Source organism: Aphelocoma coerulescens, chromosome 1 (genome assembly GCF_041296385.1).
Source record: "Aphelocoma coerulescens isolate FSJ_1873_10779 chromosome 1, UR_Acoe_1.0, whole genome shotgun sequence".
NCBI classification, from domain to species: Eukaryota; Metazoa; Chordata; class Aves; order Passeriformes; family Corvidae; genus Aphelocoma; species Aphelocoma coerulescens.
In genome coordinates this window covers 21,173,117-21,191,281 of record NC_091013.1, presented here as the reverse complement: position 1 = coordinate 21,191,281, position 18,165 = coordinate 21,173,117, and the positions used below count along the sequence as shown (strand labels likewise).

General features: G+C 37.6%; 1 protein-coding gene across 2 annotated transcripts in view; it reads right to left on the bottom strand.

Annotated features, from left to right (window-relative positions):
* Window positions 1-18,165, bottom strand: part of ANOS1 (anosmin 1) — a 133,921-nt gene that overhangs the window by 59,159 nt on the left and 56,597 nt on the right. For both annotated transcript variants that reach the window (XM_069003861.1, XM_069003865.1), the window contains exons 3-4: window positions 3,474-3,536; window positions 109-331 (exon numbers count right to left, since the gene is read on the bottom strand). In XM_069003861.1, the coding sequence (XP_068859962.1) occupies window positions 109-331; window positions 3,474-3,536 (286 nt within the window). The remainder of the gene's footprint in view (window positions 1-108; window positions 332-3,473; window positions 3,537-18,165) is intronic.

The following is an 18,165-nucleotide window of genomic DNA, read 5'->3' as shown; positions in this document are numbered from 1 at the left end:
CCTCCCATCCACACAAACTCCCAGCAAATGGAAGTCCTGGTTTGCTAGGAGACTTCATTATGGCCTGAAGTTATTAGCCCAGTATGAGTACATATTAATAATCCATACCTTTGTACAGATTTTTTGGAATTTGGCACGTATGACCACATCCATTGGAACAGCATTTCTTCACTCCAGAACATTCAATATCAGCTTCACAGCTTTCAACACAGGCAGCTGCAAAACCACTGGCTTTCTCAGGTGCTGGGCAGTCCCCTTGCTTCACAGACAGGATGTACTTAAGGAATTCACAGCTAGTTAAGCATTCATAATTCTTCTTGGGGAAAAGAGGCTAAAAGAAAAACAGACCAAGTGTATGTTTTCAACAGGAACAACCAAAAAAGAAACCCCTAAAAAACCCAACCAAACCCCACCAAAGAAAAAATGTCATAAATTTTTCCAAGACCTCCTAAAGGATTATTCAGATTTTCAGCTTTTGCAAGACTATCCCCGAAGATTTATATACTCAAGCCACTTCTAAAAAAGCATTGCAAGTAGAGAATGATGAATTCCCTCAAGTAAGACCACCATATTTAATGGAACAATGTTGTTTATATCTGCCAACTTTCCCTTGTTTTCGTCACATCGACTGGCTATAAAGTTGCTCAATGACAGATTAAAAACATTCCCAAAACAAAGAGGAAGCAACGGTCAGACAGTCTGCTTTTTTTGGACTACCCCACATTCCTTCTTTGTATTTTACAACATTTTCCCCACAATATCTGATGTAATGCCACTCTAGATAAATAAGAGAAATCTTGTTTCATTATACTGTTTGAACTAAATCGGCTAAGAGAAGATTTTGCAGCATCTTTATGTTCTTGCCAGCGTATTAGTAATTGTATAATTCTTCATGGAACTGGAACTGCATTTATGATAAAATTGCCAGCAGAAAATACAAATTAAAATAAGCTTTAAATATATGGATTAAAGATCAAAGCAAATGCTACTTCCTTGAGAAATCTAGTCCTAGATATTTAAGAAGACGTTTCAATGCATAGACATTTTACAGCATATGTAATACACAGAGGTTTGCAAGGTCCACTCAAAACAATATTTAAAATAGTATCTAGAACATGTGTGTGTGACATGGAAATTACATCTCCTCTTTGTTTACTTTGGTGCGGAGCCAGCTAAAGTGATTCCATCAGAATGATTGTAACATGTAATTGGCATTGTCTGTAGCTGGCCTTTCTATACCAGAGCAACCAAAAACCTTCCACCCTGACAGATGTGGTTTACAGGTTCCTAAGCCTACACAGGAGGTATAACCCACTCTCTATCCAACTACTCATGTAACTTCTGAAGCTCCTTCCATATTCAAATGTTTCACTTTCTTGTTTTTACTGTTCTCATATTTCCGGCAAAATGAGGAAGACTCGGCTATTACGGAGGCCTAGGTGTTTCACAGACTATTTATTCTCTAAAGTCAGTGTGGCCCAAGAATGTACCCCTACATTACTCCCCCATCTTTTCATACAGAACAGTCCAGAATCTTTGAATCAGGCTTTCAAGGATGGACTTGGGTGTTACAGGCTTAACCAGCCTAAATGCTGCAAAAACGAGCACTCTATGTCTCTTACTGACCCCAGTGATTCTTGGACATGCACTCCTGCTGTTTCCCGATAGGAATGCACCTGATGCAATGGTTATCCAGTTAAAAAGCTAAACGAGCAGCAAACTGAATTGATAGGGAAAAAAAAGGAATCAGATAAACTGTCCTTCACACATAAGGTTCCTTTAACATTCAGTAGTACACTCATTTGGTAGATAAGAAGTAACACATGAAGCAGGGACTTTGAGAAACACAAAGCTAAACTGTTGCTTCCAGATTTTTTACAAAATACAAAAAGATTGAAAACACTCTCACAGGAAAACAGCCTCGTTTAACTCAATGTCTATGGAGTATACATGAGTCTAAAAGAAAGGAAAGTGGTCCCAGGCTTTTGTGTTTGAAGCTAATTTCAAATCCTAAAACATCACAAATTTGCAGCTACTTAATTAAAAATGTTATAGCTCCCTGAGGCATAATACGTCCTCAAGGCTTCTCCTCCTCACCCTATTTCACAGCTCATTTTTCAGTTAGCTGCTAAATGTGCTGCTCCTCATTATGGGCCTTTGAAGTTCTAAATTTAGCTTTAACCACAAAACACTAATCAAAGAAGGATGCTCACTGTTTTAACTACAACAGAACAGTGTTCTACAAATGTTTTCCTTTTAAACCAATTTTATACATATTTTCACCCATATCTGGAAACATACAGTCTGAATGAAGAGCAGTATACAAGCACAACATAAATTAGATCCACTAAAACTGCTTTTTTACAGTACTCTAGAATTTTGTATATCAGAATGTAACAAATAATCTGGGTTAAAAAACTCTTACTAGGCTTGGTTTTCATGAGAAACTTTTACTTTTTCTTCTACTGTAACTACATAGATCAGTAATTCAGTAATCCCTATTAACACACTGTTGCAGCTAAAATTTTTTTAGTTGAAATTACAGCTTTTCCAAATCATCTTCATGATGTTTAAAATCATTTAAACATAGGACATTCTCTTATACCACAAAAAGAGTGTCCACAGTAAAGAGAGAGGAATTAAATCAGTGTACCAGTAAAACCAGTATATCGATTAAGGTCACTTCTATTTTTTTATAGGAAAAGATTAAAATCTTCCTAGGAATTCACTTTCATAGACTTGAACATATTTGAACCTTTTTTATAATAAGGCAACTTGCTATTGAGCTGATACTTCCATTTTGAACTAAAAAACACTTAAGAACTGCAACAGATCACTTCCACCAACTCAGGGCCATGTTTCAAATTCAATAAAAAATCTTCTTCTTTGTTCTAGTTTGACTGATTCAGGTTTGCTTCTTCACAGATTATTCTGATAGATGGCTCAAAAACAGTTTTCAAAATATTTGTTCCTGAATAATTACATATTTTGTTATTAGTCTTCTGAACTTCAATCCAGTTACTCCTGGGCAACTACTCTTTTAGAAATCAGACTGACCTTCTCATCAGGAAAGTCATCTGTTCTAGCTATCCTGCACCAGGATTTTTCACACAATGACATTTTTATCTTTTAAACAAAGATTGTCTTTCTTACACATGGCCAGAAAAGATAGAAGGGTAAGTGGTAGAAATAGCATCTTACAGGAGGGAGGTAACAGCACCTTCTGAGAGATGCTCTGTAAGTGTGACTGGGTCGAGTCTTTAAAGTACAAGTCGAGATAAATCATTTGGTCAGAAAAAAACCCCTTTTTTAACTCAAAATTAATATGGCTACATTGTTATATGTGTATCCTTTCAAATGAAGGCAAATGCTGTAAAAATACCATGGTTTTCAGCTGTCTCCTTGAAGCTAATAATTTAAATTAAAGAGACTGCTAGAACAAAGTGAGAGAGCGTGCCCTTGGGCTGACCTACCTCACAGAAGCTTTGGCAATGGTTTTTCTTCAGGTCCCAGGACTCTTTGCAGGGCTCCAGGCACTAGGAAGAAACAGGAGGCAGAAAAGCGTCAGAAAGAGAATGAAATAAACAACCACAAATAACCTTATTTCTTCTCCAGTTTTGTGGCCCACAGGAAGTTAATAATCCACTTCTCCTGGGGATAAGATTGTGTCATTGAGTCATGGTGTCAGAGTAAGGTCATGACAAGTCATGGTTAGATTACAAGAAATATTTTCGGTATTTCTTACAGTACAAAGCAATTGACTCACTTGTTTATTATGTCATCCTATTTTCCAACTTATTGGATGTAGTTCTTAACATCATTTAACACCACGTTCCTGGATCACAGAGACAATATCAAAAGCACTACTCTGAACTACAGAAAATTAAATCTCCTCACTGACCAGCCTAAAGATTAGACAGGCACATTGCCTTCCCAAGCGAGAAACTATTTCATCAAGCTATGGAGTAAACTCAGCAGAGGTTTAAAAACTATTTCTGTATAAACAGACAATGTTCACTGGTCTGTTAGCAAAACCACTTTATTTCAAGTACCATATTATCATTTCTTCAACTTCTACTGCAATGGTTATACAGAGAGCTGAGATTCAAACTCTGCCAAACACAGCTAAGCTTCACAGCACAGCATACAGAAAAATCCAACTGTTAAGAGCATTTACAACAGCTGAAACATAAATTCAGATCCATATCTAGAAACCTTTTCTCTTTCTTTGTTAGACATACAATATTGGAAAATACTGGCATTGTTGGGAGTTAATAACACCTACTCCTCCTGGTAAGAGTGGAGGATTATTGCACCAAAAAGAAAGGCCTTTGACATGTAATGCAGTATTTATATAATTTCCTCTTATGCATAGTATTCAATTGGATCAACACACATTTATGCTATTCAAAATCAAACATGAATACATACAGGCTGCACCTCAGTGGTACACCTGTATCATTAATGTAGTAAAAACAATAGTGTTTTAAAAATTAGTCGTTTTTCTTACTAGCAACAAAGCCTAAAAATGTAATAAAACCATTAGTCACGGAGATTACATATTTCAGGAACAAAAAATACCACTCTAGCATTTTCTTGATACATATTTTTGTATTTTAGACTCCGTTTCTAGCTCTTCAAAATTCACAATGTGTTGTACACAGAGTAATTAGAAGGATACATTACAAAATGTCAATGAACTAAGTGAATTCAATTAATTCCACAGTGTTGTTCCTCCTGTGGGACAGATACTGCACATTCAAGCCCAGTTCCACTGTCATGTCCTTTTACACCTCTCCTCCTCAACGGATTTAGTCCAAAAATTACTGAGGTATAAGTGGTTTAAAGACTAAATGAGAGACATTTTGACCACTCTGGGATTTTGCCAGTGGTGCCCAAGGCTGCCAGGTTTCTTGTTCAAGGTGTTTGCACCAGTCTTTACCTGCCATGCAAGGCTCCAGCACCTGGTGCCTCATCCGGCTGTTGCTCTGTTTCAATAATCACTCAGGACAGCCCAGGCTACTTTCACTGGGCCCCAGCACCTCCTGCCTCAGGGCAGGCAGAGACAATGGGCATCTTCGAAGGGAAGATGGACAAAATGAACCAGGGCTGAGCAGTACCCTGCAATCCAACTGCTCTCAGAATATGTCAAGGAAGACAGATGATGGAGCCTGTCAAAAGGCCTGCATAGGCTCTCACAGACTCTGATTAGGGTACACAATTACCTAAACACTTACATAAACAAAAAAAAATCTCCATACTCCTGCTGTGAGGAGTCCTCAGAGCACCAGGCTAGCCTGGCATCACAGGCAGCTGCAGAAGCAGACTGCCTGCCTTTAATGGAGCTGTACCATTGTACCACGTTGGGTGAAGAATAACGGCTAGCAGACAAAAATGTTGCCAATAGAAGATTTGGAGTTGTCTTGTCAAAAATGTAGTTATTAACCCTGCAATAGCAAAGATGAGAACACGTCACAAACACAGGTCTGTGCATTTATCCCCTTGGCTAATCTGTTATGAGCTTTCTGTGAGGTGGGAAGCTGGGAACACTGAAAGCTTGGATCCAGGTCTCACCTTTGAGTCCTTAATTTACAATGCAAATGAGCAGAGATCTTGAGATCCCTCCCATTGTCTGGTGATCTGATTCAGGATAAGGAGGAATCTAGGCAAAGCAGCACCTGGCAGCTGGTTTGGGCTCTACTTTATCTAATAAAAAAAATACCTTGCAGACATAGCCACCTGCTCCCAGAAGCTAAGCTTAGGCATGTAGATGGCAGACCTCCAGCCGGCAGCAGGGCAGTGGCACTGGGAGCATCCCAGCAGTGTGGTCAATAGGAGCCATCACTGACTCTGCCCTGGCACCACATGGGCTCTGCACTGCTGAGGCAGGATGTGAAACACAGCACTGAACATTGCAGGCCAGTGGCACTCATCAGAAGATGATGGGTGTCAATCACACCGACCTTGATAACTCAAATCCTCCTAAAGAGCTTGTTTCAACAACCCCAGTGCTTAAATCTGGAAGTTGGAGGCTTTTATTCTTCATCCAGACTGCTGCAGAGTTGTTATTCAGTACTAAAAGCCAAAACAACTGCTAATAGAAAGTACTCCAGGATTTGTCATGCTTCGAAATTGGGGGGGTTGTGTGTGTACATATGCACACTCTCATAGGTACAAATCCAAGCATAATATAATACTACAGACCTGCTGATATTTCCACTGCATAAAATTAGAAACAAAAGCAAAATATGGTTTCATTCAAAGAAAAAGGGTTGCGATTGCTTTAAAATATTTTGGGTTGTACTTTTTATTTCATCTTTTTAAAAAAATTTGCATTTAAGGGCCATGTTAGAAAATTCTTTTCTGTTCTAATTTTTAACCTATAAATAAAGCAACCAGGAGATTAGCATATGATGCATGCCATTTACATTAATTAGTAAAGGGATTTTCAAAATAAGTCTACCAACACTTTTACTTAGAAAATGATGCCTTTGACCTGAATGGGAGAGAATTACACCAGCACAGAACTTTTCAAAATCTAATTAATTGCAAAACATCATTTAAGTACTGAATACATATTTATTAAAATATTATATTTAAATTAAATGGCTGTATATGACATATTTTTAACTATTTAAACAGCAAAAAAATAATTTATTTCAGAGTAGAAGTGACTACCCACAATATTTTTGTCAAAAAAGGCTTTTTCCTTCATCAGAGTAGAAACCAAGTCATATGCAAATTGTTGTAAAAACGATGGAATCTAAGTGTTACAGGTGGAATATTATTATTCTTTTCATTATCATTCACCATTCCCACTGTTTCCAACATCAAGGTCAGAAATGAATGGCTTATGTTTACAATATATATACAATATAAGTGCTTTGCTGTCCTATGGAACCTAATCAAATGGAACTTAGATGGTTGGGAGAAAAAAAAAGGAACGAAACACCTTTCACTGTACAGTCTTCTAATAACTGGCCGTGTCATGAGGAAAAGTACTTGAAAAATGTACGTGCTCACTATCAGGCACTAAGCAGAGAACAGGGTTGGGAATTTACCCAAAGTCAAAGGAGAATATAGTGTTCATCAGTCCTAGAGAGAATGATTTTGTGATGGGTACATTTAAATATGCACCCAATGGAACGAGAAAAGTGATTTTGAATCTGTAAATCTCAGCACAGTGGCAGTAAATGTAAACAGAAACAGGCAGCAAGAGAGAAATAATTACTCTGATATTTGTTTTTTTTAATTGTCATCTTTCTCAAAAATCAGACTGTGAGATCTCTGAAGAACAGTAAATGCACAGCTGCACATTTACCTAGTTCAAACCAATTAATAGCATGCTAGCGTGGTGAAAAATATTAGGACTCTGGCTGCCCATTTCAGGAATGTACATCATTTTTGTCAATTCATTTTATAAAAGCCTATTTATACATTTGTCTCTCAACTTCCTGTGTTAATTCACGTCCTCCTAAACTTTTAGATGGTATAAGACTCAAGGCAAATTACTTGCATTCTGCATATTAAAATGGAAGAAGTGTTTGGTTCTGAAACTCAAGTTAGATACACTTTATTAAAGATCCCTTTCCTATTTTTTTTTAATCTCCAGTTTAAATCTCTTTCCAGCACGAAGGTATGGGCTGTCTACTTACCCAAAAAACACAGGTGTGACTGTATGTTATAAAATTAAAAGTTCAAGTAAACAGGACTATATGCAGTGAGAATTTCAAGAGTGAAGAATCCTACATAGGCAGGTAGGTGAATCTCATTTCCACAGCGGATCATTCTCGATGCTCTCCAAAACCCACACTGGATAGCTCCACTGATTCCAAGGCTGCACAAGAGCACTGCTCTATGTGAGTGGCTCATGGTGTCATATAGTATTGCACTCAGCTTGTGGGCACCCCTCCTAGTGACCAAGTGCCCTTAGGCACTGCAGCACTTCAGGTATAAGCAATTTCAGGTGCTCATACACCCTATCAGGTCAGGCACCCACTGTACACATCTATCTTGTTTAAAATAAACCATTAGAAGTAGAGCTAACCTAAAAAATCAGTCAGTTACTGAGGCTGAAAAAAATCCATGAACCCAAAGAGAAGGGTTCAACTGCAGAATCAGTAGCTGTCATATTAGCTTGTAGGTTGATATATGCTGTTCAAGATGCCTCTGAACATTTTGTGAGATCCATTTTACGCCGAGTCAGTCTCTTGCTTCTTTTCCCTCTCCTCCCTCATTAGCAGAATGAATCATCAGAGCACTAGCCATCAACTTTCTAGAATTCAGTGTGACATTTTTGCTCTGTGCTACTATAAGCTGGGATAGAGTTAATTTTCTTCACAGTAGCTAGTATGAGATGTGCTTTGGATTTGTCCTGGAAGCAGTGCTGATAACACAGGGATTTTCTTGTCACTGCTGAGCAGTGCTTGCAAGTGCTTACATACAAGGCCTTTTCTGCTCCTCACCCCATCCCACCAGCGAGGGCTGGGGGTGCAGATGGAGTTGGGAGGGGACACAGCAGGGACAGTTGATCCCAACTGACCCAAGGGATATATATCCTGTGGCATTGTGCTCAGCACATAATGATGGGGGAAGAAGGAAGGGGAGGGTATTCAAAGTGATGGATCTGTCCTCCCAAGTCACTGTTACATGTGATGGAGCCTGGCTTTCCTGAGGATGGCTGAACACCTGCCTGATAATAGGAAGCAGTGAATGATTTCATTATAAAACTGTCTTCATCTCAAACCATAAGTTTTATCACTTTTACTCTTCTGATTCTCTACCCCCATCATGGGGGGAGTTGACTGAGAGGCTGTGTGGGGCTTAGTTGTCAGCTCAGTTTAAACCACAACCAACTCCTACAATTCAGTTACATTTAATGTAGAGTAGGAGAGGTTTACATATCTTCAAAACTTTGAAAGCCTAATAGAAACATTATTTGTTGTGTAAAATAGCAGTTTCATGCAGCTACCTGGAATTACTCCTCTGTATACGTTAAAGAGGTTCTCATGAGAATTACACTAGTAATATATTTCCCTTGTAACTGAATAAACAAAAGGGTTAAATGACAGAGAATGGTTCCCTGTCTGTGTTGCCTGTTTTCTCTCCTGTAGGTCAGTGAGCATCATGATTTGGTGAAAAGGAGTGATTTTGTATTCGAGGATCAAGTCTTAATTAAATTAGTTACAGTTGGGGTTATTCTGTGACATTATCATGTACACTGGGAACCCAGCTGATACTGTCTGAAAGTATTGCTAATTGTGGAGCTGGTTTTGAATGAAAGCCAGGTCTTAGGTTTTAAATAGTTAGGGGGTTTTAGATTTCTTGAAATGTGCTTTTTGTTGTTCTACATCGATAACATCCTGACGTGGATTGTGGTGGGATAGATGATAAGGAACAGTTTGCTAATGTAGAATTTATCATCTGCAAGTACTACTTTATTCTAATTAATAAAGTGTATACATATATAAAGAAAAATCCTTCATTTGTAATCAACATTCAGACAGTGTAATCTTATGCTTTAGGACTAATGATTGCTTTGTATTTTTTATAAGTCTACTGCTCAGAACAAGGAAACAACAAAATGGCTGGCACAGAAATGAAGGGGTCAATTATGGCTCTCTTGGAGGTGCAGTTACAGCTACTTTAACTATTCTGAATCCCCAACAACTGTAAGGTAAAACAATGCAGCACAAACCTCCAGGGTCCTAGAGTAGCAATTAGGAGCTGGTAGGGACAAGGAACAGCAGACACATGGCCACCTTCACATTATATTGTAACGCACTGCACAAGGGCGTACCTGTAGGTTAGGATTAATCTGGGGTTAACACCCTAAGAGACTTTTCTGGTTAATTCACATGGAACCTCATGCAAAGTAACTTGCCATTAAAAGTACCAAGGGTTAGGTTGTGAGAATATAGCGTTTTGTGTTGAGTTTTAACATCAAAACCTAAGAGGGAGCATAAGCTATTCAGTTCTGATCTTAGTCAACAGGAATGAGAATTGTATTTCCTGGCAGATTTTGGCATATTCCTTATGAAAAGAATAACAAAACTGCATAACAGAAACACAAAAACCACTATGTATACAACTGGGATTTATTTTTATTAATTCTTATCTAAGTAGGATGACATATACAACCTGCAGGTGAAATATGGAACTTAAGACATATCACTTACTTTAGATAAGAAATACTTTTAAAAATTACATTTCTAAACCAGCATTAAAAAGTTTAACTTCTGTTTTCACATCCAAGAAGTGCACTCTCAATAAACAGAAAGTGTTTCTGCAGATGGGACTGTCAGTGTCTCATAGCAGACCACTGCAACATCCACTTCACCAAGCCCTGCAGAACATAGCTATAGTATTTTTCAATTATGAATTCTGGAGGACATAGAAAAAAAATATTCAAAATAACATCCAGAGAAGTAAGAGAAGGACAATACACTGACACATTTCTTTGAAGCTCTATTTTGCTACTTTATCAGAGATGTGGTCTAAACCTTGACTACAGCTCTGTTCACTCAGCCTCATACAAGGCTCAGAAACTCAGCTTGTGAAGCAAACTACAGTTCTAGGTGCAACTGTCTCCTATCTGTTATCAGCACTTTGGAGAGTGGTCTGGTCATTCAAACGGTTATTTCAGAGCAGAATGGAACATTTCTGAGAAATTCGACTGGATGCAAAGTTGAGCAGCATAGTTTAAACTGCTATAGCAAATAGCTGCATTTGATGTGTATTTATTTTACTTGGGTGTGGAGGCACTGAAAGCACACACATGGACAGGCATTACCACTCTCCATGGTTATGCAAACTTACTAGTATCAAATTAGGACTTAAAGTAAAGGAAATATTCAGAAGAGCCAATTGTTGGTTATCTAACAAAAACATGAGCTTGAAACATTTATTTTTCTTAATTGCCCAGCTCATTTCAGTACACAACATCAGGGTGCCAGTCCCACAATAGTAACTGTTAGCAATTTGAGTTACTGAATACCTTCAATACCCTAAGCAAATAAAGGAAGCCTTATGACCTGTAGGATCTGACTAGGAACAGTACCAGCATTTCCTGGAACAGAGATAGGGAAAGGGCTAGTCCCAGTATATCAGTTAGGTCTGTCAGACCCTTACATATACAAAGTAGCATTACAGGCTTTGTTCCTAAAATTACGGCACCAGAAAGACCAAGACCATTGCCAAGAACTTCAGGTCAAATATTCTGGAAGTCTATGCAGCCTTTGTTTTTAATTCCCAAAATTAAACAGAAAGTAAAAGCTGCCAGAAAAGTTGTACATGCATTGAAGGCAAGAATCACTGAAAGTGTTGAAAAAGGAACTGTTTTGACATAAAATATTTGGTAAGTAAATTACTCAAAAAAAAAAAAAAAAAAAGAGGGGAATTCATATCATCACATTGTAGCTGAAATGCAGCAGTTTCAACCATAATCCTTTTAGAATGAAAATAACTTTCAACACTGACAGCTTGGTATCTATCTGTATAGCTTAGTTCTCTGGCATGTTAAATTTTGCCAGCAGAAGTGTCTGTTTGAAAGGACAGAATAATCCTAGGACTCTTCATGTTTCTATTCTTTGTTACCAAGTCAAAATCATGGCCACCGATGTCAACAGAAAATTGGCTCCCAAACATTAGTTCATCCCTCACTTAGTTCTTGTGAAAATTTGTTGACAGGGTTTTGTACCAGCATATGAAACTGGGACACGTATTTTCTTCTCTTTTCCTGCCTCATAGCTTAAAGCTTAACAGTCACCAAAGAACAATACTGAGCTCTTACTTTGCCTGATTTTGAAACATGGAATTGAACTCAAATCTCCTACATTCAAGATGCGCCTCCTAAACATAGAGTATTTGATGGAACCCTCTCTCTGCTGCTGGAGCTGTTTCTTCTTGTATAAGCAATGAGTTCTTCTGTAGAAGAGAGCCTTAAATGTCAACCTTTCACCATGAAGCAGTATGTCCTAGCAGCACTTCTGATCCTTCTGGGGTTATTTTGAAATGCTTATAATAGGTACAAATATTTTGGCTCTTTCTTAGTGCAATAGCTATTCCACCACCACTGCTTTGCTACAGAGATGATACTCTTTTACACTCTCTTCTCTTTTCACATCTTTGATTCATCTACCAACCTACTCTGGACTTAAAATTGTTGTTCTAATTATCTCTATTCAAACTGTTGCCCCAAAGACCATTTCCCTATCCTCTGTTACCTTGCTTCTATGTGCTGCATCAAGTGCCAATTAATTTAGTTGTTACCAAACCTCTTCCTAGCCCTTATTCTAAATCTCCACATTCAGTTTTCACCTGTCAAGATACAAGGCACAGCATTGGCAAAATGATAGAAGCAGCAAGTCAAGCCTGGAGCACAAGTGCACACACAAAATATATACTGCACCAAAGTGCATAAATTATTTTAAATCCAATTAAGAGTGATACAGTTTAAAAACGTTAAGAAGCTCTCTGTAACAGACTCCTGATAGTGGTAATAGCTTTAATTGCTTACTGCCTGCCTGCTTCTTTCTGAGCTATTACTTACATACAGACGTCTTTGGCAGTGTAGCTACTGTATTAATGAACAATGAAATGAGCTCCCTGAATTAAACAATATTAGCAGTTTTGCTTCTCTGCCTGAACTTTCTTTCTTCAGGTTGCAGTCCTGCAGAGCAGTTTAGCAATAAACTGATTTTTCATGTTTGCATCTGTTACACCAATCAGATCATAGATCAGTCATGCTACCTTTTTCTTTCTGCTTTTAAATCTTCTCCAAGGTTGCATCTGGAACTTAGTACGCAATATAGTAAGACAATTTCCACCTGTATGTCCCTACTGTTTCTCAGCCACTGTTCCCTGCCACCATTTCCATGCAGATGGAGTAAAAATAACAGTAATATTTACTGCTAACAACATAAGGCTGCAAAATGTAACAGCTTTTCCCTTCCAGATATTAGAATTGTGGATGGACTTTCACCAGTTGTTTCCAGCAGTAGCAATAGTGCTCAGCTCATGGATAATTTTACAGTTGCATTTGAAGACCTTAAAGGTCTTTTCCAAAATACATGATTCTATGATTCTACAAAAAAGAAGCCCATCTTATGTTCTAAAAGATCTCTCTCATAAACTGCCTTTTCATTTTCTAATAGTTCACCATTTTCTTTAGTGATTACATAATAGCTTTAAAGTAAAAGTGAGCATAAATATTTTGACATTTTATATATGTAAAGAGTTTCCATTGAGAAAACATCATTCTTTTAATTTTAAACAGACAAGGGAAAGCCTCTTCAAGCTGGCACTTTCCCCTTCCAATCTGTTACAAGGCAGCTTCAGAAAACCACACACAGTCTTGTTATAAACACCATCTTGCTGTGCAACTTAAAGTGTCTGTCAGAGCAGCGCTGTTCTCTCCAAGCAAAGTCAAATTTTTTGTTGCCGTTTTATAAATGAGTTAAACTAGTGAACTCTTCTGATAACAGATGACTCGCCTTATACAGCACCCTGCAAATTCACACACACATTTCTGAATGAGAGAGCCGCAACTAAATGTTCCTTTTGCTTGTATCCACCACAGTTCTATGGTTTTATAGACCACCAAACAATCAGAGACGACAAAAAAAAAGGGGGGCCCTCTTTGTCTAAATCGTTACTTTGTTTCTCTCCCCTGGCTTTCCATTTCCCTCCCAGCACTACCATCACCATCAGAAACGACATATTCCGCATTACTAAACAGCAAGAGCCATAGGGCTTTTCACTTCTAATTTCACGCCACAATAAAATGCAGTGGTTGTTTCACTGGGGGACCTGAAAAGCCTTCCTTTGTGAGGCTGTTCTGACGGTCAGGTTAAGTATCACACACTGGCAGCAGGCATCTGTGCGTGCCTCTTCACGCAATTATGGCAAAAGGGGGAGGAAAAGGAACAGAAAAATAAAAAAGGAGGTTGTCTTGAAAAAAAAAATATTAATCCCCTACTCTGAAGCATGCAATTCACATTCTGTTGCCTGGCCTAAATAGTTTTAAATATATCTCTTTGATAGACCAATCAATCTAATAATAGTAACTCTAGAAAGTTTTCAGTGTACTCACAAGTAATGCTTGTTGCTTTAATGGAAAATCTATTGACCTAGAGTAGACTGATGATACAAATATCTGCGAGAGAGGAAAAAAAATATAAGGACAATAAATTTGGATTTTTTTAAATTTCGGAGTAAACCAGTGAAGATGATCAGCAATAACAAAGAAATAGGGTGTTCCTAAAAGTACCTTTAGAATTGCATTCTATTTATGTAATAGAAATATTGCTTAATTCTATAAAAGTAGAAGCTATAATTCCATTAATCCCAAGTACAACAGGAAGAAAAAGGCAAAAAGGAAATTCCGACAAGTTTTCTACATTTATCTTGTCTTTTTCAGATATATTCCCACTATACACTGAATGTTTTTCTGTCCCATGTTTGGAAACCCTATTGTATTCATTGAATCTTTTGTGAAGAGATAATGTGAATCCTTTCACAATAATCTCTTCATGTATCTTAACGCAGTCTAATGAAACATTAAAATCACTAAAATTCTTTCAGTTTACATGACAATTCATAAAATAAACACTGCTTGGAAATACTTTTAAAAGTTAGACAATTTCACATATTAGTTGAGGGAAAAAATGAAATCTGAACAAAGTAACCTAAAATAGATATTTGGTTTCAAATTTTTCTGAAGTTATTAAAAAAATTCCTTCTCTCCTATTATTTTTCCATGCATGCTACACATAAGCAACAAAGACTACACATCCATACTAAATTTCTTTATCTCCAATTGTTATGGGTTTTAAGGTCATGGTTACGTGATGAGCATAAGCAAATCTAAATCCATAATGCCACCAAAACAGGGGCAGTCCTGAACTGGGACTAGCTCCTACTAGTGTACTCCTTTTGATGTAAATGTGCTAAAAGAGGAATTCTAGATGAAAAATTGACAAGTTTTTAGATAAGCGAATTTTCCCATTCAGCTCACTCAGCAGCCTCATAAAAATTAGATGTCTGGGTTGGGGACTTGGGCTAAAAGGAAAGAGAGAGGAGTCTGTAAACACCTCTTTAACTGAGAGCCCGAACTTACAACAGCTTAAGCCAGCCATAAAACCACAGCCTAAAAACCAACTAATATCTGATTTTTCCTCCAAGGCTGAGTAATAAAGGTTAACATTATGGTGTTGAAAGGTAAGCAGGACAAACTGGCAGCTGAGTTAATAAATAAATAGTTCTGATTAAACTGTCATAGAACATAAACTGTTAAATCAAATCTCAGCCTTGTGCTGCAAGAATCAAGCTGGATACATTTTCCCTGCCAATAGTCTGGGACAGACTACTGGGCATTTCTACCTCCATTCCTACTTCCAAGGCAGAAGGGAAGACAATTTGGCTGTCCAGACTGACACAGACTGCACCACAGGAACACATTCTGTTTTCAGTGCACATGAATGCTGTAGTTCACCTCTGCAGCTCAAACAGGCATCGCTACATTTCATCACTGTATAAGCTTAGACTGATAATAGGGCAAGCAAAATTCTTCCAAAGCTTTTCTTAAATTTGAAATTTAGCTGACACATATTACATATCATTCCTAAAAGTACTCCAGAATTGTGGCTCAATAGGTATGGGGGTTTTAAAACTTTATCTTGGAAGCTGTGTATTTTAATTAATTATCCACTGATTTCAAATGTTATTCAAACATACTGATCTTTACTGTCACAAACTGCAATACATAAAGACAAAGACTGAGAGTAATACACTTCTAGACATCCTAAAGTGAGCTATCATAGTGTGCAGATGTAAAGATGATGAAATGATCTTTAACACTTGAACTCAACGATCTATCCAACCTAAATGATTCTACGACTCTTTGAAATGGAATATAATCATGACAAAGGCGATGCTGGAACACAGCAAAAAAATGCAAAGTGGGCATTTGGGATATGTAATGCTTCACCTAGTTTTCTGCAATTCATCTTAACAGGACTCGTGAGCAAGTTCTCAGAGGAATGAGAGAGTAAGATTATGGAAGCATGTTGGCATTAAGCCCCCAGAGAACAACTGTCTTGAAACCAGCTCATTGCATAGCACTCTATGCTGACAGATGAAATGGATAGCTTGCCTTTTTATGCAAATATATGCAAGGAAAGGCACACTAGTTAATGAAGTATAGCCAAAGGGTCTGAACTAGAAGTCATAATTCCAGATTAAATCAGCACAGATTGCAGGTGCTCACCAGTCTCGGGAACTGACTCCCTCTGATGGCTCAGAGGCATCCTAAATCTCATAGTAAGTCATGTCTAGATAAGAGTACCAGAATGCTCAATGCCGTATAGAAAGCATGTAGCTGTGAGTTGGTCTGTAGTTTACTGTCATTGTAAATTGAAAAACTTGACAGTTCTGAAAAATCTTCACTGAGAGCTCTGGAGTTGCAGCAGCTCTAACTGGACTTTTTACTACTCATCTCAATAAAAACAGAGTTAGGTTGGGCAGGAGTGATAAGATGGTAGGTGGGAGGACTCCCTGCAACTGGAAGAAAAAAACAGTGGCACTGGATGAGGGAAGTAGAAAAGGGGGGAGGGGAAGGGGAAAAAACAGTCCCGCAAACCTTTCTATGTGAAGTCATCTGTCAGGACTGCAGTACATCCTTGAGGGTATATTAATGTGTAGTCAAATACTGAAGCTTTTCATTCAGTCAGGATATTAACATGTTTTCTATTTTCTATACAGCTACCTCTTTTAATTAAATGTTCTAGGGATCTTCTTTTATTAGTTAAACTCTCCTTTTGAAACCAAACATCAGGAAATAAAGTACCAGAAACCAGCGCCCATTCACAGATACCTATATCCAATATAATGGCAACTAGCTTCCAGCTGCTACTCCTGAAAGACAAATGCTTTTTCTTAGATATCTTACACCTGCCAGCCCCACATGGATGCCTCCAGAACTCTAAAGAAGCTCCAATGGAACCAGGTGTTCATGTGTAAAAAACAGTGTGGCCTTTCTGCAGGATTCAGTCTCAGACATCTAAGCTGCATGGACAGGTGAGACAGGGACTTAACTTGTCATTAGCTGATGGAGATCTCATCAATACAGTCAATGGCAGGTGAAGAAACACTCAGTGGACCACATACAGGTGTTTCCTTACAGGGCAGGATAATTATCTCTCTGGAAGTTACTGACTGTTGACACAGTCTGGATATCTCCATCACATAGTAATTGTAGAGAATTCAAAATTCAGTGTCTGAATCTCAAGTTAAATCCTATCAGTGATCAAAGTACTGTTAATTTGATTGGAATGGCAGGATTATAGTGTTGAGTAACCACTTCTTACCCAGCAACTGTTATATTCTAGAATATTCCTGAAAATAGACTACTTCTGTGACAACTGCTTCAGGCAGCCACTTATAATCTTGTAGCTGTATTCTATTTCTTAAATATAAGAACACTCAGAAAAGAAGATAGAAGATTTCACAGGAATAGACTTCTGTCCAAGACATAAAATATAATGTTTCACCACCAGTCACACGATTTTACATTTTACATGATTTTACTCATATTTATTCCCTCAACCTAATTTGAATTTATATAATTTTATATTGCTGTAACATTTCAAATATGTTTAGTTCTATATATGGAACCACCAAGACTCTAGTTTTTGCTTATTCAAAAAAATTGTCCTTGTCTTTTTATATTTTCCACAGTACTTCTTTGGGCAAATTGCTAGAGGTTAATATATAAGCACCTTAGGGTAACCATCCCGTATTTGTCTGAATAAATGCATCAATTGATGATGTATAATAACAACCCTCTATTTTCCCTAACCTCCACAAGGCAGTTAAAGTTTCCTACCACCATGAAAAATTGTCACTGCCTAGAAACAAAACTACTAGTATACTGAAAATGTTTATAGAATTACTTGTAATATAATATAGATATATAGTCTTTATTGCAAATGCCAATTGTTACAAATCACACCAGAAAAAAAAAAAACCCTTCTTAGGGAAGAGTTCAAAAAGTTTTGACTAGAAGTTTTAGATACACGAGAATGAAGAATATTTCAGGATTTGACTACTAAAAACATGTTAATAATGCCCAACTGAAGAAATATAATCCCTCTCTTCTCTTCTGCA